Here is a 26,465-nt window from a genome sequence, read left to right on the forward strand (position 1 = left end):
CAGCTTCTTTGATGCTCCAGACTAGAACATCACCAGCATTTTCCTGGTCCTTCAACAATTGAACCACCGCGTCCAAATTCCAAAGTTCACAAGTTTGTCTGCCCCCACAAACTTCTGCTACATAATTCACTCCATCATAATAGACAAGAAAGATGCCACGCGTTGATACTTATTCACAGCTTCACTGAACTATTTCCATTGACATCCCAATATCATTACAGTAAAATATTTACAGATCACAAAGCTTCAACCTTCCCAAATCTCATCATTCTACCTTAGCATCTTCTATTGTGTGGATCACAAAGCTTCAACCTTCCCAAATCTCATCATTCTACCTTAGCATCTTCTATTGTGTGGATAACTGGATATGTAGAGCTACCTAATTCTTGGACTGTTCTATGGCGCCAGATAGACCCAAGGGCAACCTCAACATCTTTGAACGCATTGCATCTAAGAAACAAGGCTATCAACTGTACAACTGCAATTCATATATATACAAGAGGATAATGAGGCCCTACCTTGACTGCACTGGACGACTGTCCAATTCTTACAATGCAAGTTTTGAAGAGGGCATTGATTCATCAAGCCATCTAATACTGTGTTAGCTGGACAAATGCATCTATCTATTGAACAACATCTACGAGAAAACATGTGCATGCATTCTCCCTAGGCCCATATAAACAACCGCTCGCCCAGGCAGTCCCCACTAACCTGATTTTATCATATGGAAGCACTTCCAAACCTTTTTACACTTGGGAAAGGAAGCTGACTAAGGAGAACAACAATCCAAATAGGATGGCTATTTACACTTTGGTTAACTTGGTTATGATTATTTGGGAAGCCTCCGAGTGGAATGATGGGGCCAGGACAAGATGTCACTCACAACCTTCTGCAAGGGAGGCTAATGAATCTTGTTTTGTATCTTACAAATAGCAGGTCAGACCAGAGATGTGGATGCCCAAGAAGCAATGCGCACCAGAAGCTGCGACACTTCTATAACACCACCACCACCACCACCACCATGTCACTGACCAGGCTTCATATCATCTTGTACCTTTTAGCTGGACCATGGTGTGGATTCATTGCTTGGCCAAACATGAGGCCTATTGAACACATCATCATTGCATGGAACAACATATAAGTCTCATCTCACTTGGTAATTGTCCTCGGCGTAGATAGAGACAAGAGCATTATCGCCAGCACCGGCAGCAAGGAGTGATTTGTATGGGTGGAAAGAAAGGCAGTTGACACTACCTATTCGCTGACCCATAAAAGATGGCTGGTAGCGAATTATTGTCAGTTGTTCTCCTTCAAGACTAAACACTTTTATCATCTGCTTGGCTGAGCCACTTGCAATAACTGGGGCATGCCTATGAACAGCTAGTGCTGTTAGTGAGCCTCTGTGAGCTTCAATGGTGAGGTAGGGTTCAGATGCCCTTCTAACATCAAGGAACTGAATGTCTCCGGCTTGAGACGCACTTACAATCTGTAATAGCATAAATAGCAACAAGGGAGCTTTGTAAAGCTCAAAAAATCCCAATAAAATTCTAAAATATTCGTTGCTGCATAAAGAACATTGTGATACGGATTTACCTTGTATGGATCAAATCCAGGTTGAAATCCTATACCAACAACTTTTTCTGATCTTGGAGCATGTGGTCTTGCTGTATATACTAGCCTACAGCAATGCAAAAAATTGAACTTAGAAAGTAGCATAAATGTGTGTACAAATAAGCATACATGTGTTGGAGGCGGAGGATGCAACATGAATCAGAATCTCTGCCATGGAACATATGGTTGATATCTCATCAAATGGCATGCCAGCTAAAGGATGCAGACAATTATCTACTTACCTATCAGGTGTTCTCACGTCAAATATCCGGACTGATGCATCAAAAAGACCAGCTGCGAATTGACCACATTGAACCTGAGATGCAGACTGAAAAAAGAAGCTAAAACCATTATTTCGATTTCTTGACTACTCAAGAATAGCACATATGCACAGTAACAAGAACTCACAAGAGCTGAAATGCCGCTATCACAGGTTGACTGAATGGTGTTGACAAGTTGTTCCTTGTCAAGATCCCATACAAGGATAGAAGACATGTCACCAGATGCATACTGTTTTCAGCAAAAGGAGTAAGTTTACGTATTCCAATATGATTAATGAGACATTACAAAACATCGGGAAAAGGCTTTAGAGTATCACCAGATAGCCTGACTGCTGCTGCCAATCAAATACAATACTGCGACCAGCACTTCGAGAGCCTTGAACTGACGAAAAAGCAGTTACAAGTTTTTGCCCACCCTTTTGAGTATAGTTTCTCCATATGCGGACATTTCCATCACCTACAATATGAAAAAATTACATATCAAAATGGCACAAAATGAATGGAAACGGAAAAACATAAAAGATAAGGGATAAGGGATATACTTGAACCAACTAACAGCAAGCTATTATCAAGTTCATTGATCAGCAAAAGTTTCGATAGGCCTCTGTCAGATAACTTGTGGTTTTCAAAAGTATTCACTGGCAGTGCATCGTCATAGTTCCATACTCTGAAATGAGAGACCAAACTTTCACACATCTGCAACACTGCATCTGAAGCACAATTTTTAAAAATTTTATCAAGAGACTCCAGTATAATTTGTTTACCTTATTTGCTCATTTTCATCAGCAGCAACAACAATAGGAGAAAATGGCAACAATAATGATGCTTTTGTACCCAACTCAAACCTCGTATCCCAACTAGCAATTTGGCTGGTCATCTTGCAAGCTGCTAATTCCACCGACACAGAAAAAGAGGACACATAAAATTAATCAAATAAATAAGTAGAGAACTCCAATATAATTCGAAGTAATGGTGTCCGACCACTTACAGGATCTTTGGCATTTAGCAATGCAATCCATAGCAATTCGTTCTCGCTCCTCTCTTCTAGCATTTGCTTCCTCGTTATCATCAGAACCAGTTAGAAGTGGCCTCGAAAAGTGACCACAACTCCATTTGTAAATTGTTGATTGTGGTAGTATATCAAGCCCCATATTACTGGGTGCTGGAGTGGAGCTTAAAATCGGATCAGCTAAGCCATCAGGTGAGTTCAAAAGATGTGGTCTGAACTCCATCGAGCACACTCGGCGCAATCCTGTGAAGTACTCGTGCTGTGGGGGACTAACAGGAGGAGTCCTAAAGGCCATCGAGAAATTTCCTACAAAATTTTGAAAGAGCTGAATTCAATAACCATTTACCACCACACTAGTGCACAGAAAAAAAGTATGCATACTCCAAGCGCGTAGCAAGGATAGAATTGTTAACCTACCAGAGTTCATGTCAAACCAGGAAGAGGAGCGTGCCATTCCAAAGTTTGATGGAGCAGGCGCAGCTGCAGATGTCTCGCCTAAGTGTGCACCTCCAGAGCTAAGTCTACTATTTCTCATGACCACTTGCTCAACACCTATGAGGGACAGTGCCCTTCGTCCAATACTTGCAATTCTTGGATAAGGATCTTTAGCAACATTGCACATAGTTGCTATAAATTGGGAATATATCCCATTATCAACAGGCCTTGACCTTGCGTAGCTGAGACCACCATTACTTGCATTTTCTCTCAGTAATATGCCTGAGTCAGAGTGTTGGGAAGAATCATCTGACTGTGGAGAACCATGCATGATGCTATTCGTCGCAATCGGGCTGCTCGTAGAGATTCTTCCATCACGGCCAGTGGCACTGTTATCACTGCCAATCCTTAAAACGGGACCAATATGTGAGGCAAGACCACTGCTACCTTGTATAAAGCTGCTGGGACTGTAAACATTGCTTGAATTAATATTAGCCAATGATGGTAATGACTTCAGGAGTGAATTGGTTTGAGGCTTCCAGTACTCAGCAGCAACAGATTTGATATGTTTGTTGTGCCCCATTGCAAAGCGAGTAAGCGCTGGAAGACATCAGATCAACTAAAAATCATTGCCACAAAATTAAGAGGAATCTATACACTCAACACTTTACTACACGAGTGTAAGTAAAATGTATTTGCCAAATTCACGTACCTACAGCAACCTCGGATCTAACAAGAGGGCTACCATCTGAAGAGATCTGTAGAAGGCTTCGGACAACATTTATTTCAGCTCTCACCTTTTCATCATCATCAGAATCGTCATCAGCTCCATTCAGTGATGGAGATCCAATATCCACAAGATTTCCAAGTGCAAAAACAGCAGAAGCTCTAACCTAGTAAGATCAAATATTTAACACTTATATTGTGAAGCAAGTATAAGGAAGAATTAGCACAACGTAACAGCCATACTTCGGGTTGAGGCTCTGACAATAAGCATATAACAATTTCTGGTGCATTTGATTGCAGACCAAGTAACTGAGCCTCAGGATAATCTTCCCAAAGTTTGCCAAGGCATAGACAAAGCCATTGCAAAAGCAAAGGCTCTGTCTGTGCATCATTCGGATTTTCAGGTTGCAGATGTCTCAGGCAAACATCTATAAGCCCTGCATTAACACAAGCCTCTTGCCCAACCCTATGCCCATCCACAATAACTGCTAAAACAAAAGCAGCCATTGCACGCTGCTCTGGGTAAGCATCCAAACTGTCAAGAAACCTGATAAAGTATCCATGCCCTCCATCTTTCACCAAGTCAACCTGGCACGACTGTCATTTGAAAAACAGGGCAACTAAGTAAATACCTAAATCTTGAGAAATAAAATGAACCGTGAGAGATTTCAATGTCTAGTGTTACCTTATCGAGAGAGAGAATTTTTGTCCATATGAACACAAGAATTTGGCGCAACTCCATTGCACTTGTCTGAAGCAGTTTCAGTACATAAGGGAAGATACCGACGGACAAAGCCTAAAAATGTTCCCAAATTTGAAGTATGAATAAGATAATATATGATTACAATCTACCCGAAAAAAGGACACGTGGAACGTGGAACAGTCAACTCCATACCAAATCAACTGCCCAAGGTCCCATGTCAAGAAATCTTCCAAGCAGAACAAGTGCTCTAAATCTGTGAGACTGACTAAGCAAAACCTACACAAAACACAAGTGTATTAAAGCAAAGAAAAGTGATTGATAATTAAAGCAAACCCATGTAACATTTCCAGCACAAATACTAAAAGGAGCTACGAGATGAGCAACCATGGATTTTGCAATACCATATTGAAATGTAGGATTACAGAATGGTATAAATAGAACCAAGATGGCATAAGTGTGTCACACAATAAAGCCTCTTGGATGTCCACCCAATTCTTTTTGCCATCATTTAGAGAGTCAGTTGCCACTCAAATAACAACAAAAAAAACCAATAGCATCGTGAATAATTGGTTGGAAAAAATGCCTTGCCTGAAGAACAATAGGCAATTGTTCAGGGGGTTTCTTGTCTTCAGAGCCATGATCAAGCCACACTTCAAATGCTGTCAACTGCTCCGTGAAAAATGGACTCGGCTGGTTCCAGTATAGAAATAAATAAAGTGATGATACTGAAATGATAATTCTCAAACAGCATAATAATGCTAACAAGATGTCCATGTTTTCCCAAAGTACTCCCTCCATATTTTTTTATATGATACCGTTGACTTTTACGTTTACGTTTGACTATTCGTCTTATTGAAAAATATATATAATTTTTCACTATATTGTTATAATTTGATTTTATTATTATAGGAAATTTAAGTATGACTTATAATTTTGCATATTTGAATAAAACTTTTGAATAAGACGAACAGTCAAACGTATATTCAAAAGTCAACAGAGTCATATTAAAAAAACATGGAGGGAGTACTAAAAAAGCAAAGGCAGGTAACAGCACCTGAAACTCTTCACTGGGATCAGCAATCAATTGAGGAAGCTTAGAAAGGCAGATCTCTGCAGCCATATCCCATGCATCCCTAAAATTTAGCAAATTTAAGAAAATGCAGAAGAGGTAGCTAAAATAGATAAAGAATGACTACAGCCATCGATTACCACATATGGTGCTGATGAGTTGGTGGCAACAAAGGGTATGAAATTGGGGAACAATTTGCAGACCGCATGATTCTCTCAGCAAGTAAGAAGTTGCGAAAGAGACTAGCAACCAAAAGATCCTGCCTGAAAAGTCTTTGGAATAGATCTGCATAGTGAAAATTGAACCGTTACAGATCAAACAAATAAATGAGAAAAGCAATTCATCACTGGCATTACTTGTAATTAAAATAAATATCAGTACCTTGAGGAAGAACATTCCATGCGATAGTGTCTGTGATAGCAGTGAAAATCCAGTTCAACTCCCCTAGAAGAGTTTTACGGTCATTTTGCCTTCCAGGAATTTGGTCAATAAGATTCTGTTCCATAGAATCACGGAGTAGCGATCGCTTACAAAACCTGAATAATTTATATACATGAATACAGACCACTATTGATGCAGATACAGCATTAGAAGCATGAGAAACTCTATGCTACGAGAACCAAACATGAGAAGGGGACGAACCAGTGCAGCGCCATTTTGATGGGCGTGGTGAGGCAAGCTGTGAACACATCAGCAGGAAATTCCGCACTCTGTGGGAGAGTTTGATGTGCCTCACAGGCAGCAAGGAGAATGCAATCCTTCAATGAAGATGAAGAAGAGCTAGAACTCCAGTCTAGACGCTAAAGTGAACATGAATGATCATAGTAAATATTAAACAGCCCAGCAACAGAAACAGATAGGAATTATCATTATCACTTTCAACTTCAAATATATGAGGCATGTATAAAAATTATAAGGTGTTTTCAGCCATGAATCAAGATGAGTTGGACTGTTTAATATTTACCATACCTCCAGAAAAGCTTTCACGATCATTCCAGCTGCTGAGCAGTCAAAAACATATATAGAAGGTGTTTTCAGCCATGAATCGAGATCGGTAATGGGAAGCGGAATATACTGTGTGTAACTCTGCACCAAGAAGTAAAAAATAGCACTTCATCAAAAGAACACATGGATAAACAATGTAGCAACTTATGCAGCGTCTTTGCAACATTCACCTTGTTAAATACCCAAATCTCCCCATTAGCTGTAGGCTTTGGTACACCATGACCATTGTAATGAAAAAGAACTCTCTCTGTTCTAGCAAATTTGCGGCAAGTATTACAAAGCTTCTTAACTTCCTCAACTGTTGGATCCAGCTGAATCTTGTAACGAGCCTGCAAACATCATTCAGACATGACATAAGTAATGATATCATAATAGTCTATAAACAGGAAAAAAGCGCCTCACCTTTGGCTGCCATCGCTCATATTGTGAGTGTAATGTTTTCCCAATAGTTTCAAGGGCTTTTGGAGGTGCCATAGAAAATGGATCTGAGGATAAATCAATGAAAGAGCTATGAGCTGAACTGAACTGAAAGCAATTGTACAAATGCATTAGGAATACAAAGATGAATCACCATTCTTATTTCAGATAAGCTTCCTCAGTCTAGATTCTAGAATGAATAAACAAATAATAATTTTTATTGATCAAGTTATTATCCTCTACATTAATGGTACTTATAGTGCAGACCAGAAAAGTTTAATCCTCTACAACCAATCATCAAGTTTTCATAGATCAAAGTTTTTGTATATCTATAATCAGCTAAAGAACACAGAGCAAAAATAATACTCTTTGGGGTATAAGCAAAGAGAAAATTAACAGTAGTTCTACAAAATAGGATGTGTCAGACACTTAAGACTGTGTTTGCTGTAATAACCTCTGGTTACAGAAAGGAGAAAAAAAAACTTGCTGGTGTTTAGAACAGTCAAGAAAAGATATAGCTTAAATGAGTTCTAAACAACATGCCAAGTAGAGAGAAGAAACAACAATAATAATGGAATTGCAATCCATAACCATGAAATAAATCTGTCAACTGCTGGCAATTGTAAATTTTCCAGTTGACTGAAATTCAAAGAATATATATCTGGCCAAATGTTTACCTATCCAGCACTCCTTCCTTGCACAAGGGGAAATCTTGATAACATCAGGTGGATCAACGCTAATGTTTAAACACAACACAAGAGCCACACAACCAGTTTTCATCTGCACTACAAAAACATTATTAGTAAATAGCATCAAGGCAATAGCATCCAACAGTACAAAGAAAAATAAAAGACAAGAAATAATTCCTACTGACATGAATCGTTGACATTGGCACTATTTAAGTTTAAACTTGGCTTTTTCTTGGGAATATATAAATACTTGAAAATACAGCATCATATATGTATAACCATACAACTTTCATTATTATGGATTTATATATACCTGAAAATATGATATACTATTGAAGTAATTTGTGGTTAAAGGGAAAAGGCCATAGTCAGCAGTGTCATTTATTCCAGAACATGGGGAGTACAATCAAAAGTATAGAACATCCAAAAGAAGAATTCAAAAGACCACAAAGGTATTGGCACAGTCCATTTGAAAAGTAAGGTTATTTACTGATTAGCTACTTTAGGAGAAAACAAACAGACCACAGCCATGCTTAGACAGGTCATAATAATTTAGCATATTCTTTTCATGAAGCACATGCCACAAGCTGGTTATTAAACTTCAACATTATGCTCTACTCTAGAAGAATAAAAATAAGATACAAAACCTAACAGGGACATCAGTCATCTGGAGGGGACAGAAATAGCTTATTCTACACGAGTGTTCTTTTATCGATAATAAGCAATTTTTTTTACAATTGCCAAAAATATATAGGGGAACCAAATCATCTACATTTTACAAAAGTGAAATTTGTTGTACCCGAAAGCAAACATCTCATAACACTGCCACTCAAGATCTCAAGGTTCTTAATTATCATCTGTTTTCCACTATGCGCTCCTTCCCATCCATCATCATACTTCATTGCAATTTACATTCCTTAATTACTGCATGTTCACACGCTAGCGCAACATGTGGTGGAAATCTCGTAAGCCTCTAATAACACCATTGTGTTGGTTAGCCAACAGCAACATGGTGATTATGCTAACATAATTCAGAATTTGTCCATTGCCCCACTCACCATTTTTCACACATTAACTTAAACACCATCCACCAAAATCAGTTGACACCATTTTTTGTCTTTGCACAACATGGTGCCAAACAGCCAATCACCTGAATAGGGATTCAATCATCTCATTTGAAAGTAATCACAACTACATAATCCATCCCGCTTAAGAAAGACTCAATGGCCATCCCAAAACTGACTACCTGAAGGCAAACAATACGGTGGCACTGATAAGAAAGACAGGATGCTTCCTTGAACTTTCTATGTGAAACATAGATAAGACAAGTTGTGTATTGCCATGCTGCATTTAATCATGCAGAAGAATGGTGCAACATCACAGCAACATTTGTCATATGTCCCAGTTGTGTCAATTAACAATATGATTAATTTGATAAAATGAGCGCATGGTTTGAGCCCTGCACCTCAGCCCCTACAAATTCAGAGATGGCTGTACTGCTTACATACCACTACTAGATATGGTAGTTTCATCCATTGCATGAGTTGAGAATCCCAAATTACAGCTCAAAGTATCGTCATGATCAAATTATAATAATACTATACGAAACAAAATTGATAAAACATACTTAAATTTGTTAGTACGACACCCACTTAACCCAACCAGCAGCTGCCCCTAAACGCGTTGGAAATTACCACCCTATATGAATCCTCCAAAACAGCGGGAGCAGGCAGAACCGCAAGAGAAGGTGCATCATCCATTACCCGGTCTTTGGGCCGCCATTTGGAGACGAGCCCGCTGGTGGACGAGCCGGCCGCAGCGGCGGTGGCGGCGGCGGCCTCGTCGAACCCATCATGTCGCTGCTCGCACAGCACGACGACCTGGGGCAGGAGGGCCACGGGCGCCGGCGGGTCGTCGTTCCTGGGCGGCGGGTCCGGGCCATTGTCGAGGACGGGAAGCTGGCCGTCGAGGTGGTTGGTGTGGTGATTGGGCAGGGGCACGGAGGCGGAGGAGGAGTGGACGAGCCTGGACGCCATGAGATCTCCCAATGCCATCTACGCTTGCTGCCTCACCTGGTGGCGGCCATGAGGAGGGAGGAGGTGGGGCCGGGGTCGAATCGAGTCCGCCAGACAAGGGAGCTCGGCCCCGCGGGCGGCCGCTGAGGCAGGAGGAGGAGGGGTTTAGGGTTAGGGTTTGGGAGGAGGGGAAGAAGCGGCGGTGGAAGAGGTGAGGCGAGGCGAGGAGCGAAGAGGAAGATGGGACGGCCAAAATATAAAAATCGGAAATTGGATTCTCTCTTCTTCCTCTCGCTCCCCTTTTTTCTTTTCTTTCTTTTGCGATGCGAGCAGAGAAGATGAGATGCGCAGGCTCGTGGCCGTGCGCCTCTTCTCTCTGTCTTCTCTCCCTTTTTGTTTTTCCCTCTTCTTCTTTTTCTTGTTCTGTTTCTGTTTTTTTTTCTATCTTGTATCACTATTTACCTATATGTTTTTTCAGTGATGATGATTAAGCAGTTAAGCACAAGGACAAATGGAAGTTTGCAACTAAAAAGGTTGCTCCTTCAGGTCCTAAAGCTAAGTGGCTCCTTTAGCTAGTTTATTTACGAGGATGTTGCATGCACAGCATGACTCAACTGCCTTTTGATATCATCTTTGCTCAACATGTTGCTAGTAAAAGTAAATTATACTGAGTCTATTCTAAAATATAACACCCACATATTTTTGCTTTATTATAAGAATAAGCAAAACGATGTATTAATGATTAATAAATAATTTATGGATAAAATATTTATATACGTGTTTCTAGCGATCTAAAAGCAAATGTTGAAAAAAGCGTCATGGTAAAACTCCAAAATCCACTCTAGTTTTAAGTTTCAAAATTTAAATTTTGACTTGTAAGCATAAGTGTAAGTAAAAAGATGGAGTTTGAGTAATTTTTTTAGTGGGAATTAAGGTTAAGAAAAATAGATTAGGATGGTCGAGAGACATTGAAAATTTTAAAGGGGCAATTGTGTTTTTTACTATATTTTAAAATCTAGCTACCAGTTTGACCTTATTTTCTCAACTTTGTTTATTTGACCCAACTTTTTGAAAATAAAACTAACGTTTAACCATATTTTGTGAAGTTAGTTAACGGTGTTAGAATTGGGGTAAAATGCCTTGCCTATTTAAACTCTACTTACTTAAGATTTTGTCCATTTAGCGAATTTGACAAAATTTTAATTGAACCTTGATAAATTTAGCATATATCTTGGCACAAACAAAACTTTGAGAACTTAGGGTCAAATAAGTAAGGGTATAAATGGTATTTGGTCTTCAGTTTAACATTGTTAAGTTAACTTTACATAATAGGGTTAGACACAACTTTATATTTGAACATTATGGTCAAATGAGAAAAGTTAAGAAAACAAAGTCAAAAATTGGTATTTAAACTACAAAATCGGGACAAAAGCTCAATTATTTCTAGTTTTAAATATGAAGTGGTTGGTGAGACATACAGTAGCGTAGATAGTATTAGATATGCTTATATGGTAGAATAAGATTTAAATCTTAAAAGTGTTTACATTTTGAAACGGAGGGAATAATATTTATGTTGCTTGACTTTCTTCTTGAAAAAAAAAGAAAAGAAGTGATCTATCAATTTTTAAATTCCAAAAATTCAATCTTTGAAGGTCTGTTTAGAACGTCAGAATTTCACTTACAAGAATTATGGAGAACTTTATCTAACGTATGAGGCATAAAAATCAGAGTGCGTTTCGGGAAGATAAGTGAAGAAGGCTATTGTGCGATAAAGCAAGCTTATGAAAGAAAAAGATGGTGATTACACAACTGATATAAATTATGTAGGGAGAGCACCTTATAAAAATATATATTGCATATAATGATGGAAAATTTCGAGTTTAAGTATTTTTTTTAGAATTGTACTTTTCCAATAATAATGATAATGATACCGCAATAAGGCCTCTTTACATTCAAAATCTTTTACCACATTCTTTTGAAAACTGTTGAATGTGTCATAAAATGTTTTAATACAATCTATAAGTGAGATATGCGTTTTAATTATGTCAATTCCTTTTTCATTAATCGGATTGCATGGTGAACTCTAGAAAAAGTGTCGTTCTCTTATTTGATTTAATTAATCGCATCACCAATTATAATTGCAAAATGTACAACGGAAAAAAAATCATCTAGCCTACTAGGCATAAAAATTAGTGTCAGGTGATGGTGATCGGAATCTCTATGCACACAAAAGCTCAGTGAAAGGGAAAACGTTCACACGCAAGACGCAACAGCGGGTCCAAAGGATATGAATACTTTATTAAGAAAATAAAGGGTATGTATAATAATGAAAAAAATGAATGGAAGCATATTCCAAAATTCTATATTTTTTGTAATAATGACACCGCAATAAATCCTCTTTACTTTCAGTTTTTTACTGCATATTCTTGAAAACTTTTGAATGAAATTCTTCAATGCAATTTGGAAATGAGATATGCAATTCGGTCGCGTCAAACCATTTTTTATTCACTGGACTGCTGGGTGAACTAGAAATTAATGCGGTAATTGTAATGGTATATTTGCAACCAAAAAAACATGAAAAATACTTTTATATATGTAGTCTTAGCGATCTAACAGACAAGGCTAGAAAATAAACATTAAGGAAAAAAATCTTAAATCAACTCTAAATTTAATGTTATATATTTAAATTTTGATTTCTAAGTATAAAAAGAAAAAAAAAGGGTGTACGTCATTTGTCATATCCACAATTTCATTAATCAATAATATCGGCAACTAATATATTTTGCATCTAATGCCACTTGCTAAGAGAGGGATTAGATTTCCAGTAAACGTTCACAGTAGTGAAGTCCACTCATCTTTCTACTCATAACAACAAATCAGATAAAAAAAAGAGTGGACAAACAAAAACACGACAAAAAGGAAAGGTTGATTTGAGTTTGGCTGTCATTGCAGTGCATGCACCGAGCTAATGCCTCCTTGATTATCAACTTGGCAGTAGTGCACCCCTCCAATTTTGTTGCTTCCCCATGCAATAGGAATAAAATAATACAACTTGTATCGTGTACCTATTGAACCTGTGAGCGACTCGTTTGTTCTTTGATGCATAAAAATATTTAGGTAGGGCTGCATGATCTAGCAACACAATCCATTAAGCCATTAAATATATTTATTCTTGTTAAGTTATATCAAGAAGATGAGAGCTCCCGGGCTAGGCCACGTCGATCTCTTCAGCATTGGCAGGCCAACGACCGCATGCCTGAAATAGATTTTCAACAAAGTTTGCTTAGGAAATTGCAGAGAAACAACAAATCAACGTAAAAGAGACTTTGCACTCGCATGATCTGGAGAGCTTCAGAAACAAGCATAGTATATAGTATCACAAAACAATCATTAACAACAGATACTCCGTTGTTGTTTGAGGCTGGTAACTCTAAAATATGATGTCAACTGGCATGTAAGGATTTTTTTTGTAGTCCATGCATCCTTTTAATATTTCTTTTCAAAAAAAATACTAAAACTTATTTTCAAATCTATATGGTTTGATCACGTCTTTCCGTCTAACGTGTAAAAATGACTATATTACACCATAATCTATCGTAATACGTTAACATGATAATATTTTTGGTCATATCGGTCATCCTTGGCACGCTAGCCCGGTCAGATTTGTATAGCCGAACGATGCATTTTAGAACTAATGTTAAGGATGGGTTGTTTTTAAAAATAAATATTAAAAATATGCTAGAAATTGAAAAGAAATTGCATTTCAGCCGAGTGAGCTGTCATCTTGGTAGCAAAGGAAAAATGGCAGATGCTAGTTGGCTCCCGACATTGCCTCACAACTTTATAACAGCAGGTGAGGTACCCACCACATTTGCTGTGCTCCAACGTCACCTGGGAATGGGGATCCATATGTAGTAGTATTATCCATACGAGTCCTGATGAAATGATTCCTGGGAGCCATACTATTTGGGTTTTGGCCACTGCCAACCAATGTCAGGTTGACACCCACTCACTTGCCTTTACTCGACTATATATGTGCATCATCATCATCATCATCATCATCATCATCCTGCCGAATCCAAATGGTTTGATTGTCACTCTGTCAGCCAGTGTCAATTGTTGTTCTATGTACAGATTTGTGTCAATCTCACCAGTAAACAAAACTTTGAGCCCGAATTGTTTCCTGCTGATTTTTAGAAAGACTCTTCTAATTGTTTTTTCCTACTTAAGAGAAAATTGGAACATATTGGTGTAGTGTGCAAATTGGGCAAGAGAACAAGCCCTAACGGCGCATCACACTCAGGTACAGTGCTTGAGCCAAGAATTAAATGCCCCAGTTTGTCTTGTTTGTAAATTAACTAATGAATGGGTCATTAGAGGATATTTCATTTCATTTGAGATACCTGTACCATGCACTTTGTATTTCAGCCACTGTGGGTTGGATTTTCAGTCCTTAATGGGCAAATACGCAGCTTCACAGAATCTGGTTATTCTGCAAAACCAAGCTCAGTTAATTAACAAAAAATCCAAACCAGCTGTGCTGAATCATCAGTATGATGGTTGTTGGCTGTGAACTTTTATTTGGAGCAAGCACAATGTCAGAGTAGTCAGGACGAGGGGGGGTGGGGTGCACACAGAGCAACAATTGCAGAAGCAAAGAGGAGCAAAGCTAGCTGTTTACAGGTAGGCTGTTTCAGAACAGGATTATGGGTGGTGTGGTCATAGCCATAGGACTTGTACCTTTTGGCGCATGTGCCCCAGCCCCTCCCTCCCTGCTCTTCTCTCCTTTCTTCTGTGTGTGTGTGTCAAACACTCAAAACTGTCAGTATACTAGGAACTCTGCAGCAAACTGGAGACCTTTGCAAGAGTACAATGATGAGACTTGTCATCAACCAGAAAGAAATGTACTAGTGTTTCTTCTAATAAGAAAAATAGAAGTGCACACATGCTCAATTAAAAATTTACACCTTTTCTTTTCTTTTCTTTTCCTTTCCTTTCATGTGGCTGTATAAACCGGTAAACATACACACTGAAGTCAGTAGCCATGTGATGGAATTGAAAATTATCCCGAAGTCAGAAGCAACATTATAGATGGAGTTCTAAAATAACATTCCCGCTATATGCTTTAATTTCACATGCCACTTCATAGCATAAAGGAAACAACTGCACATGAATATGACCAATTTCTGCCTAGCTTGTAATGCGCAGTTAAATTATGTACCTTGTAGTTTCATGCTTGGCATGCTCTAACCAAGGCAGCATGAACAGTATGTACAGTAGCAACACCTATATATCTTTAATAATATATGTGCATAGTTAGTTTTGAGTGAATTACCCAATAGAGCTTTTTTACTCCTCTGGTGCAATAAGATGGACCATGGTTTTTTCCTTATTTCTCAACCTCCTCTGCTACTGCCCCATTATCATTCATTTGTCAACAGACCATGGATACCCTTCAGAATGGAGACTTCCCATGGGGCCTAGCAGGAGCTTTTCTGAACACTATTGGACCATTCCCTGCAGAAATAATTGCAGTTCAATGCATAGATGAATACTTTGCATTTCATCAGGTGGAAAAAAGTTGCCGAGTAATATAAGAAGGTTTAGAAACTCAATATTACCAGTGGACATGTCAAAGGTTAATCCGGTGAGGAGGAACTGCAACGGCAGTAATCAGGAATCGGGATGAAGGAGAGCCTAACCATTGCGTATAGAACTCTGAAGTTCTACACACCAAAAAAACAGTAGATAATGCCCTTTCACGTGTTTAGAATCTGCAATAGGATGGCATATTAAAAGTTCTATACATCGCAATTCTCAGGTTGCTGTGTACCCATGAATCATGAATCATGGGTAATACACTTTTACAACCCCAATCAAAATCAGACCTAGCAGACAAATCACCTGATTGGGATAGGAATACCACGAGACGTGAGAGATGACCAAACATACAATTTCCTTGAGTTAAATGAAAGAGAGAAAAGCCTCCAACATTGCCCTTTTCAGCTTTCAAATTCCGTTGATATGTAAAAACTGTTCATAAGCTTCTGCAAACCAAACAAAAAGGTGGCCCAGAAGCAGTTTCAAGATGAGTTTGGACACAAGCACACAACTCTGTACATCCAACAACAGAAGTCTATGATTACAAATATCTATCAGGGCAACACTAACATTTTTATTCATCTTTCATTGCCATCTCATGCCTCCGTTTCTGAGCAACCTCAACAAGCAGAGTCAGCAGGGCTTCACATACCTGCGATGTGTCTGCCTGATCCCTAGGTTCCTCTTTCAGTGAGGAATAAACCATCCACGCATGGTCTAACTTCCGCTCTGGGTGGACCACCACTGATCCAGGAACTTCAGCATCCTTCCTTGTCACAAGACCATCACTCTTCTCACCATACCTTGCTACCAGCAGTTGTGAGCATGCTGCCATTGCAGCTGAAAGTGGCATTACAACTGGGATCCTGGTAGGATTCCCATCAGCTGCAGCTGGGAGCTCCAAGTGTGCAACATGAGAGAGGGCTGTGACCACACTGGGGGTGATGCTTGCCTCTGTGTGGAATGAGACAATGAGAATCTCAGGAGGCAATGGATTCTGCTGCAGGAATGCTTTCCTCTTCTCATATGTCAGATCTTCCAGAGCCTGAAGATCGCCCTGAAAAAAAAAGGCAATGAACATCAGTTTCGTCCATTGTGTAGGCTGACAAGGTCACAAACAACTCATCAAGACAAATACCTTAAGGACTTTGGATACCAAAATCTCCATGAGTTTACGTAACCTGACATAGTCACCAAGCTGGCCTTCTCGTAAGATATCTGAAGCAACTGGGCTTCCTCCATATGGGCTTTGAGCTAAAGCCAAGCCTGCAACCTTGTCCTCCAACTGTGGCCAGTAAATGGAGAGTGCTGCTGCTGCATCTACACCACCCTTGCTATGACCAAGAAGTAGAACACGCTTCTTTGATCCCCAGTATATTTCTTCTATGTACTCTTTTATCTCACTTGCATTTTTACTTACTGAAGACTGCATGATGCATTGTGTCTTACTTGATGAGAAGAATATCAAGAGTAGGTCATACAAAGATTAATATATGGAAGTACCTCACTGTGGATCTTGGCAATATGACAAGCAAGACCCATCTTGGAGAAGTATGATTTTGTCTTGACGAAGTAAAGAGGTCCATGTTTACTAAACAAACCTGTAAACAGTACAAGAACAAATGTCATCACAAGAATTTGCCAAAATGCAAATTCACAAACAAGGTGGCAGCAAACTAGCCTGGAACCAACAAATAGACCACTGAATCAGGCAGCTTATGTTCATTTTTTCTGACAAGGAAGGAAACAACCAATGAGATAAAAAAGAAAGAAAGATGGCCTATATAAGAATCTTTGCTGACCTCACAGAGTCAAGAATTTCTAAGAATCTGGTTGTTCCATCCTCAGTTGGAGGTAAGCTTTGATCCCGCTGAAGCCATCCAATATCATCTGCTGAGCCACGAACCGTTTTCCGAGCACTCTCTACAAGACTACAAGAAGGATATCAAATACTAGAAACTTATTTTAAAAAGAGATCACTTCATCCACAGATGTTGAGTTCCGTATTGCAATTTAATCCAAATTGAGCATCAAAATGACTCCTGTTCTCCATGCACACATATTGACTTGATTGTTTGGAAATTGGCATGGTACAAAAAAAAAGGAAGTATGTGTGCTAAAAAAAGAGTTGGTTCTGAATTTTGATGCAATTGTTTGCATGGACAAAATAGACCCACCAAGTGGAAATTACATAACAAGTGAACTTAATTGTTAGTATAGTCAAACATGCATAATGTTATGATATGTGCAGCTCGTATCACGCTATCACCTAAATGTTAGAATTAGAATTCACAGGACAAGATCAAAAGACAAATGCAAAAGCAGTCTGTACTCTGTACCCTTGAAACAGCGAAGCTCCATTCTGGAAGACACGCAAAGGTGCTATCTGTCCTGTGATTTCCTGAGATGAACTCCCACTATAATCTATTTCACCAGATGAGTCAGCTGACTGTTGAGAAGAAGCCTGAAAAGATCCACCAGGGGTCGGTGCAGGTGGCAGCGTCGTTAGCTCTTGTCCTTCCTCAGAAATACCTGTGCAATAAATCAAGGAGGTGAAGCAAAATTACTGCGTGAGTAAATTTTGTAATGAAATTTGTTAACAGTAGAGGTAAATCCTGTCCATGTACAATTGTCCATATTGGCATTACATCTCTCTCCATGTACTGTGTAACATGGTACTAGAGATAAAGAAGAGCTCTAAACAAATCAATCCCATCCTAATATTCGTGCAAGTACCAAATATCTCTAACATAATTGACACAACAGAGTTATTTGGCAAAGTAAGGAGAAGGTAATTAACCTGTGTAACCAGATACTGGGAGACACTGGGTAAGATATGAAGCTCTTTGGGCCAGATAAGACGCAGCATGGTTTAAAGCTGGGACGGAGAGGAAGAGCTGTGAATCTTCAGTCCGAATAGCTGTCATCAACCTAGATATATATCAACGGCCGTTAACAAAATTGACATCGCACATTTATAGTTGGCAACAAAAGGCTATACTGATCAAGGAAACTGTAACATTTTTTATTTTTTTTTGGCAAAACACATAGGGCCTGTTTGGGGGAGCTTTAGATTCTGAGAAGCAGCTGCTTGGTAGCCAGCTTCTGAGAATCTAGAAAAGCTCCTAAACCCAGCTTCTCCAGATTCTGGATTCTTAGTTTATTTTCCAAAATCCGTAACTACAGATTCTCAGAAGCTGTGGACCGTTTGGGGCAGTTTCTGACAGAAGCAGCTTCTAGGAAAAGCTGAAGCTGGGAGAAGCTCCCCCAAATAGGCTCATAGGACAGGTTAGTAAACAGGAAAGTAAAGCAAGGAGGGGGGGGGGGGGGGGGGTAAAACATACTGATGACGCAGAAGCAGATGAGTCCCCCTGCGTGTGTGTTGAGGGTAGGGATTCCTCCATGCTTGACTGTTAAAACTAGAAATCAGTAAGTGAAGTGCAAAATCTATTGAAAGATTAGTTTTAGAAGGCAATGGAATGCAAAAGAATAGAATAAAATATAGGCTATACAAAGATGGATTGGAAACATGTCAGCATTGAGGGCATTCTGCCTCAGATGGAATTACTGATACGTAACTTATCCCCTCTGATCTCTTCGGGAATCAAGAGAAGAAAAAAAAAGAAGTTATCTTTGGATTCGACAGACGCTAGCAGAAGTCCCGATTTCATTCCCCAAGTTACTCATCCACGGGCATATATCTAGTCCTGCTAGTGGATTGAAATCCACCCCTCATCCACTCCAACCCAAAGCACTAAGTCTAGTTTTCCCAGCCCAAGCCAATCCACAAAATTATTTTCTAAACCAAATCCAGCCTCAACCACATGCTCCTTCCACCCATACTAGTCCAACTCATAAGTTAAACCCACATGCCAACCCATGGATCCTACCCACAGTAAACCAGCATCTACCCTTTGCGATACATCAAGCATACCCCAAGCCTTTTAGAAATCATACAGTGCAAGCCACTGAACTAATTCACAGTTCTGTCAATCCATACTATACATTACTAATTGTCACCTTAACCAGCATTTCTGTCAGAAAGCATTGCTTCTGACAAATGACATTAGAACCATCAGTAAACACAAAACCCTTAGAAATTTGCCCATTGACACCCTTACAAAATGATTACTTCAGGCTTTAAAGCCATTCTGTATACAAGCAAGAAGTGATCAAATTAAATCCATTGTATATGCAGATAACAAAGCCTTGAAGTGGTTTGGGACCATCCATTTTATGTAGACTAGAGACAATGTTACAAATCATTTCAGCTACAAGCAATTTTGTTTGTCTTCAATATTCAGATAAAAACTACTCCCAAACATACATTACTCCCAAAGTGCATACAATTTTCTGCTCATGCCTGTCAGGCATTCCATCAACAGATAATTCCTCAGTGTATTTCTTCACTCTGCTGTTCTACAATAACAGAGCATATCTCAGTAGTCCTATTCTACAGAGTACACCCAGATGACCAGATTGCATACGATTTTCTAGTGATGGTCTGGAATGGTTTACTAATACTGGGGTTGTATCTATCTCAGGTCAGGTGTGTGTGTCTACTACTTGACAACTCCTCAATTGGTACAGACAATTGCATTGCATCCATATTTCTCATGGCAATAATATACTGTAGGTCGGCTTTTGGCCGGCCCGAATTACAAAATCAGAAAGCATTCATCTTTTAATCTAACGAAAGTAGAAAGCCAAAAATATACTTGAAAGCTTTCAAAATATGCTAGTTAGGATGTCTGATTTCAACCTGCAACTGACAATTCACAAGAAGATGAGATACACACATAACATTTGTGGAAATAGTAAACACTATACCTTAATTACCTTGTTGTTTTAAACCTTAACTAGCCAACCTTACAGGGAGAGAGCCTATATAATTAATGAAAAAACTAGCTATGTCCATTTATTGGACATGTTCCAGAATGTGAAACTTAGTTATGTCCACTTAGAACATAAAAAAAATTATGATTCTTGGTAACTTAGTAACCAGATGCTTCCGTCTCCGGTGGCGCCAGCCGAGATGGCCTCCTGCCGCCTGCCGCCAAGAGCCTGGCCGCCGCGCGGCGCCCGGCGACCAATTCAGTGCAGGTCTTGTCTCACTTCTTTTTTGTTTTTTTTGTGTGTTTGGTTGGCTGGACTTGTCTGGATAGGAAATGGTCATCCAGTTTTTTTTTTTGTGTTTGGTTCACAGGCGAAGCTGGATAGGGTGGTCCAAAAGAGGAATATTCCATGAAGATGCTGAAGGGTGTATCCGGCCAAATTGGTTGGATGAGCTCATCCACCCTTACTAACGGTGTTCATTAGTGATTGTTTAGTAATAATTAGTGTGTTTTGTTATTAATTAGTAATTAATAAGTTTAAATTAGTGTTAATTAGTGATGATAGATATATTTCATTGTTAATTTATACTAATTAGAATAATATTTATATTGATTAATTAATATATTATTTATTAGTAATTAAATATGCTAATCTCATCCATCCTCATCCATACAACTAAACAAAACATTGGATCGTCATATCCATTCAACCAAACATAAATTCAGATCACCATATCTCTAAAAATATGGATGGTCATATCCCATCCCACCTTGACCACTAACCAAACGCACCCTTAGGCTTTTCTTGTCTCTCGACTTCGGAGAAGTTGGGCTTTTCTCTAGCCTTGCCACCCTTCTTCCCTTCATAAGTACGGCTTCCTTCGTATTTTAAAGATAATAGTTTTTAAAGATAATTTTTTCTTCTTATTATTTTTAAAATCATTCACCGGCTTATACACAGGCTATCCTCTAGAACGATGGATCAAGAAATATGATGTTTATAGTGTCCATTTATAGTGTCTCAGCAATTGAAACCAGTAGTCACCGAGTTTTTTACCCAGTATTATTGGTGACAGTTTAGATTGATTTTTTTTTCTTTTTTACATCCTAACAAAAATATTGAGAATTTTTCTTAGCTAGGTTTTGCTCTATTTTGTAATAAATGATAACGTTTGCGTCTAGTTTTTGGCTATGTGTATCTTAGGAGGTCGAAAGTGGTTTTCGAGTGATTGTTAATCACTTTGATGTAATCATCTGAAATCAATAAAAACTTGCTTTATCAAAAATCATTCGTCTTATTAAAAAATATATATAGATATAAAATATTTAAGGTATAATTAAAATATATTTAGTAACAAATTTAATCATGATAATAAAAATAATAATTACATAAATATTTAAAAATAACGAGGAGTCGACGCCAACTTCTGACCGAACAAGCGAGCTGCCAATTTGCAAACATCAGCTGGCAGCACAGAGTCTTGTAAACTGTAATCAGATGAGCAAAACCAACACCAGTGGAGTGCAATTCAAGGATGGCACTTTGCAAGAGCACTGAGGTTTTCATTCACAAAGCAATATGCATCACATGACAATTTTATCCAGTGAGCTGCCTTCAAGGATGGCACTTTCGAATTCTCTCAGCAATTATACCACCCATATTTATATCATTATATGTGCACCCAACAATTATCTCCCGTCTTCATCATTTTCTTCTTCCACCTCTTCCTTCTCGTACTCGGGGTCAGAACCGTCTATATCTGAAAAAGGATTTTCGCTATTGGAACCATCATCCTCACCCTCTGACAACTCTTCAGGATAATCATACAATGGGTTATCTTCGGCTGTGTATTCAAGATAGACAAGTTAAGAAATCCTGATAAAAAGGAAGCTCATTGGTTAACCATGGAAGCAAAATGGTTGTACGGTTACCATTAGAATCATCTGTATCATAAGGATCGTCATCATCATAACTTACGCCACAATCATCATCCACTTGTAACCTGACGATGTGAAAATAATGTTCAGAAAAGATCCCCACAGAAGAATGCAACATAGTAAACACACATAGATCAGATTACAGTGGGTATGGAGCTGAAGATGTGCCCCCCATTGATGTATCATCCACCTCCTTGACAGTATATATGTCGTAAACATCTGAATCTGCTCATCAGGAAAAACGGGCCCATCAAAACTAGTGCTGAAGCAAAATTTCTTGCGATGTTTGAGCCATATGCACAGAACTAATTCATATGTAACGCATTCACGACTTTGGCATGAACTATAAAATGACAAAAAAATGTTTCCTCCCACTGGAATCTGTAACCCATACAAAAACCGCTATTCTGTTCAATCTGTGTTAGCACAGGAGTGGCATAATTTATTTCACATTAATCACATCCTACTTCCTTCTCAAAACAGAACTGAATTCACCACCTTCAAGAACAGGGACGGATGACTACGTTCTACACTTCCCAAAAATAAGTTCAATTGTAACATTAGATTTTGAACTTCTCAAGGAAAGAAGTTACAGACCTTCTGATGGTGCCAGTGAAATAATATCTGATTCAATTTCTTCAGCAGCCGATGGCAAGTGTTCCCGTATGAGTGGAAGAAAATTGCACAAAATTGCACCCTCTTCAAAAGAGGTAATCCTGAAGAGAAACATTGTAAGCACCATGAAACAGTGCAACATTTCGTTTTTGGAAGAACTAATAAATCTCACAAAGAAAAACTTGCCTTGGTTCTGATGGATGCTTCTCTTCATCAGAATCTACTTGCACGGCATCATAAAGATGGCATATTTCTCGCAGTGATTCATCAACTTCATGCCTGTCTCCTTTCCGACTTCTCCATATTTGTGCAAAGCGAGCATTTCTTCCAAGATCCTGTAAAAAAATTAATGAACAAAAACTTGAATAGAAATGTGTGAAACAGTATAAGAAGGCATAGCACATCTCTTCGCTGGATGTGAAGCAAATGATTCATCCAAAAAAATTCTAGTGACAAGAAAGATACTAATAATACTGTAGTCAGCCAGTCACCAAGTCCTAAATATGCAATATGATTCTCCAAGGCTCGTGCCAATGCTTAACAGAGTTGGCTCAAAGAGAGTAACTTGGAATTGGCTAGATCCTTTAGAATTTAGATACTAGTTGATCACAGATTGAAAGAATCCATATTTGACTATGCCAATCCACTTGCAACTTTCACATATACCACTCAAAGAATGTGACCACCATATTAGCCACTCAGTACCAACCACATACACATCAAGTGTTCATAACCATAAATACTGGTAGCAGAATTGTTCACTTAGCCTGCCTTATGCCATCTAGTCATCTGTGGACCTAGCTTGTCATTTATTTGATTGTTTCTTACAGGAGGACCATTTTCTATTTTTCCTTAGATAGCTATTGATTGTTCCTACATAGTAATGCAGTATTGGACCTCGACCTGCCAATTCTATGTGGATATAAACCCAAGTAACCATACAGGAATGGAGAAGTGAAAAACTGGAAATAGAATATCAAAAAATTTAGCATTCATTTTGGGATGTATCTCCAGTACTAATGTCTAATAAAATATTCATCACTTAGAGTGAATACAACTGATCTTAACAGTTAACACCAGAGCAAACACTTCAACCTCAACACATACCAACAAAACAAAAATGTTTCATGTACTAACAATTATGCATAAAATGTGTAAAGCTTGTTCTCTAAGATAATATCACAAACCCTGTTTCTCCTATGTTGATTCTATTTCAGTCAATCCATAAAATATTTCCTTCATCTACTCTGTCCACCAAATTCATATTAGCTAGTACCACTACAAACTTAAGCGATGAAGTTGATTATAGTAAGAAAATAGCCACACCTCATGCCTCTGTCTGGCTGCTGATCTTAGCTGGTCTTGTTTCTGTTCACAGAAAAGAGAACAATTTCAGCATATGAACAAGCACATAACAGCCTTCCTTATTCAAAAATCTTCAACAACAAGATGCATAAAACTTAAAGTACTTGCCACTACAATGAAGGGTCTTTCAAATACTCTCTCCAGTTACAATATATCTGTTATTTAGACATAATCTCACATAGCTTGGACATAATCTCACATACCAAGGAGTCATTAACTTGGGGGCATATTTTCTATTCTAGCCATATTAAATATCACAAGTGCTATATGTAGACAGTAAAGAAGTGGGATCAATTGGTTTAGACTTTAGTGCATGCCTCTTGAAGTAGATGACCCTGGTTCAATTCCTGGTGGTGCTTTACTTTTTTGCTTTTTGCACTCATGTCTTGAATGGCTACCATGCAGCGCTAGTTGCTGATCGACTGTAATCGAAGCATTCATATAGGAAGCACCACCACCATTAAGGCATTAAGTATACATGAGCAAACTTGACCTAAACTTCTACTAAAAAGCTCAAACAACAGGAATTATTGGCCATTGTACATGATGCTTGACAGCTTGAGCGACAAGTAATATCAAACTGGAAGAAGTATTCAAGGAAAAAACTAAAAGAAATGTTCAGCTAGTAATAATATTTTCATGGGAACATCTGAAGACATGGCAAAAAATATAACAATTAGTAAATACTAGGAAAAAGTTTGACTTACTCTATCTTGCTTAGTTCTGTTGTTCCACTCCTTTGTCTTGCTCTTTATCTCTTTGGCATCCAAATCAGAATGCTACAAAGTAAAATAGAGTAATGATGGTCAACATTGTTCAACTTTATATGGTAGTATGTAAGGTAAAATCACAACTGGCAATATTCAAAAAAAAAAAAAGTTGCATGACGTCGGTCTCCATAATTCAATTAAGAAATTGCGTTCAAGATCAGTACTGAGCTCTATTGTCTACATAACTCCCTGAAAAGTAAAAATAACAGGAGATATACTCGGACGCCAAAGAGTAATGACACATCAACTGAACTCAAAACACACAAAGAAATGATTATGTCATGTGAGGAAACCAAATTGTGAAAGAGTAGACAAATTTAGCGAGTAAAGAAAGAAAAGGATTGTTACCAGAAGAGAGTGCAAAACATCTTGAACAGCCTCAGAATGATGTACGGTCTCAATGTGCTGTACCAGAAGTTTCTTAACTCGTGGTTCCTCTGAAGCTGTAAGCACGGAAACTATGGATATCATATTATCTGTGATGTTAAAGAACAAAAGTGCAACTCTTTCTAGCGGTATGATGGTGTCAAGGAGACTGATTAACTGGTAAGTAGAATCCTACTATTGTGTTATCAGGAAGAGTATCTTCCAGCCTTAATTTGCAAAGACAAGCATCTGGTGGTGTGGTTACTGATTGAGTTAATAGTGTACCACAAGTGAGAACCTGGGTGTAGTTCAGTGGCAAAGATGTTGCCTTGCACCCATGAGGCCTGCGTTCGAGCTATGTTTTTGACGCTGCTGATCACCATGTCACCTTATAATTACGGCTGAAATAGGTTGCCACTTTCTTAATTTGATACATATGTTCTTTTGAAGGAAAAAAAAATGGTGCTTCTTTCTTAATTTGATTATAAATTTTATTTATTAACTTGATTCTAATTTTCTGCTCAGTATCTCACTTATATGTTCTTTTTGAAAGGGGAAAAAATGCGTGTGACAACTAGAAGTACATACCTTTATTAGGACCGGCGGATGGCTCGGAGACTGAAAGGCTAGAGAAATCGAGCATAGCCTTCTTCACCGGCCTTTCATTGATCTCTAGCCCTAACAAATCAACACACAAAAAACACAATTCCTTGCCTCAAAATCATGTGAATTAATGTAGAGAGATGCGGGAGGGAGGGGAGCAATGAGAGGAAAGGAGAAGGTTTGCTCACAGAAAGCGTTGGGGCGGGTCTGGGAGGGCTTGCGCTTGACACGGACGACGATGGGTTTGTCCCTCCCCTCAGCCTCCGAGGTGGACGCCATCGCCGCCGGCAACCAACGTAGGGTTCTCTTCTCGCCGCCCTTTTCTTTCGAGGAAGAAAAGAAGAGGGGGGTTTGCCTTTTGGGAGCTTTAAGATGCGTGCAAATACATCTGGGACACCTACGTGGACGACAC

At 38.7% G+C, this 26,465-nt stretch overlaps 3 protein-coding genes across 5 annotated transcripts; all 3 read right to left on the minus strand.

Annotated features, from left to right (window-relative positions):
• Positions 1-428: 428 nt before the first annotated feature.
• On the minus strand, positions 429-10,358 carry LOC102700114 (regulatory-associated protein of TOR 1-like). Of its 2 annotated transcripts, none has more exons than XM_040528645.1 (23): positions 9,709-10,358; positions 7,934-8,036; positions 7,242-7,324; positions 7,010-7,168; positions 6,804-6,920; positions 6,477-6,634; positions 6,216-6,370; positions 5,975-6,119; positions 5,820-5,898; positions 5,354-5,455; positions 4,958-5,041; positions 4,748-4,858; positions 4,306-4,659; positions 4,049-4,229; positions 3,319-3,936; positions 2,881-3,207; positions 2,657-2,780; positions 2,435-2,559; positions 2,210-2,349; positions 2,020-2,121; positions 1,854-1,939; positions 1,594-1,678; positions 429-1,486 (listed from the first exon to the last, which is right to left on the minus strand). In XM_040528645.1, exons 1-23 carry the CDS (start codon positions 9,997-9,999, stop codon positions 1,145-1,147), a joined length of 4,071 nt encoding a protein of 1,356 aa, XP_040384579.1. In that variant the 5' UTR covers positions 10,000-10,358; the 3' UTR covers positions 429-1,144. The 2 variants fall into 2 exon arrangements, with proteins under 2 accessions (XP_040384579.1, XP_040384580.1); XM_040528646.1 differs by having other exon boundaries at positions 2,657-2,777; positions 9,709-10,356.
• Positions 10,359-15,984: 5,626 nt separating this feature from the next.
• Positions 15,985-18,488, minus strand: LOC102710448. The gene is made up of 7 exons (XM_006663088.3): positions 18,362-18,488; positions 17,901-18,093; positions 17,364-17,492; positions 17,243-17,292; positions 17,065-17,162; positions 16,700-16,987; positions 15,985-16,618 (listed from the first exon to the last, which is right to left on the minus strand). The coding sequence occupies exons 1-7, from the start codon at positions 18,486-18,488 to the stop codon at positions 16,136-16,138; spliced, it is 1,368 nt and encodes a 455-aa protein (XP_006663151.3). The 3' UTR covers positions 15,985-16,135.
• Positions 18,489-21,812: 3,324 nt separating this feature from the next.
• On the minus strand, positions 21,813-26,404 carry LOC102710741 (RNA-directed DNA methylation 4-like). 2 transcript variants are annotated; one of them, XM_015842340.2, is made up of 10 exons: positions 26,242-26,404; positions 26,039-26,128; positions 25,433-25,542; positions 25,022-25,093; positions 24,276-24,317; positions 23,136-23,284; positions 22,932-23,050; positions 22,478-22,559; positions 22,329-22,399; positions 21,813-22,240 (listed from the first exon to the last, which is right to left on the minus strand). In XM_015842340.2, the coding sequence occupies exons 1-10, from the start codon at positions 26,330-26,332 to the stop codon at positions 22,086-22,088; spliced, it is 981 nt and encodes a 326-aa protein (XP_015697826.2). In that variant the 5' UTR covers positions 26,333-26,404; the 3' UTR covers positions 21,813-22,085. The 2 variants fall into 2 exon arrangements, with proteins under 2 accessions (XP_015697826.2, XP_006663152.2); XM_006663089.3 differs by having other exon boundaries at positions 25,433-25,527; positions 26,242-26,403.
• Positions 26,405-26,465: the final 61 nt, after the last annotated feature.

The sequence above is a fragment of the Oryza brachyantha genome, chromosome 11, assembly GCF_000231095.2.
Source record: "Oryza brachyantha chromosome 11, ObraRS2, whole genome shotgun sequence".
NCBI classification, from domain to species: Eukaryota; Viridiplantae; Streptophyta; class Magnoliopsida; order Poales; family Poaceae; genus Oryza; species Oryza brachyantha.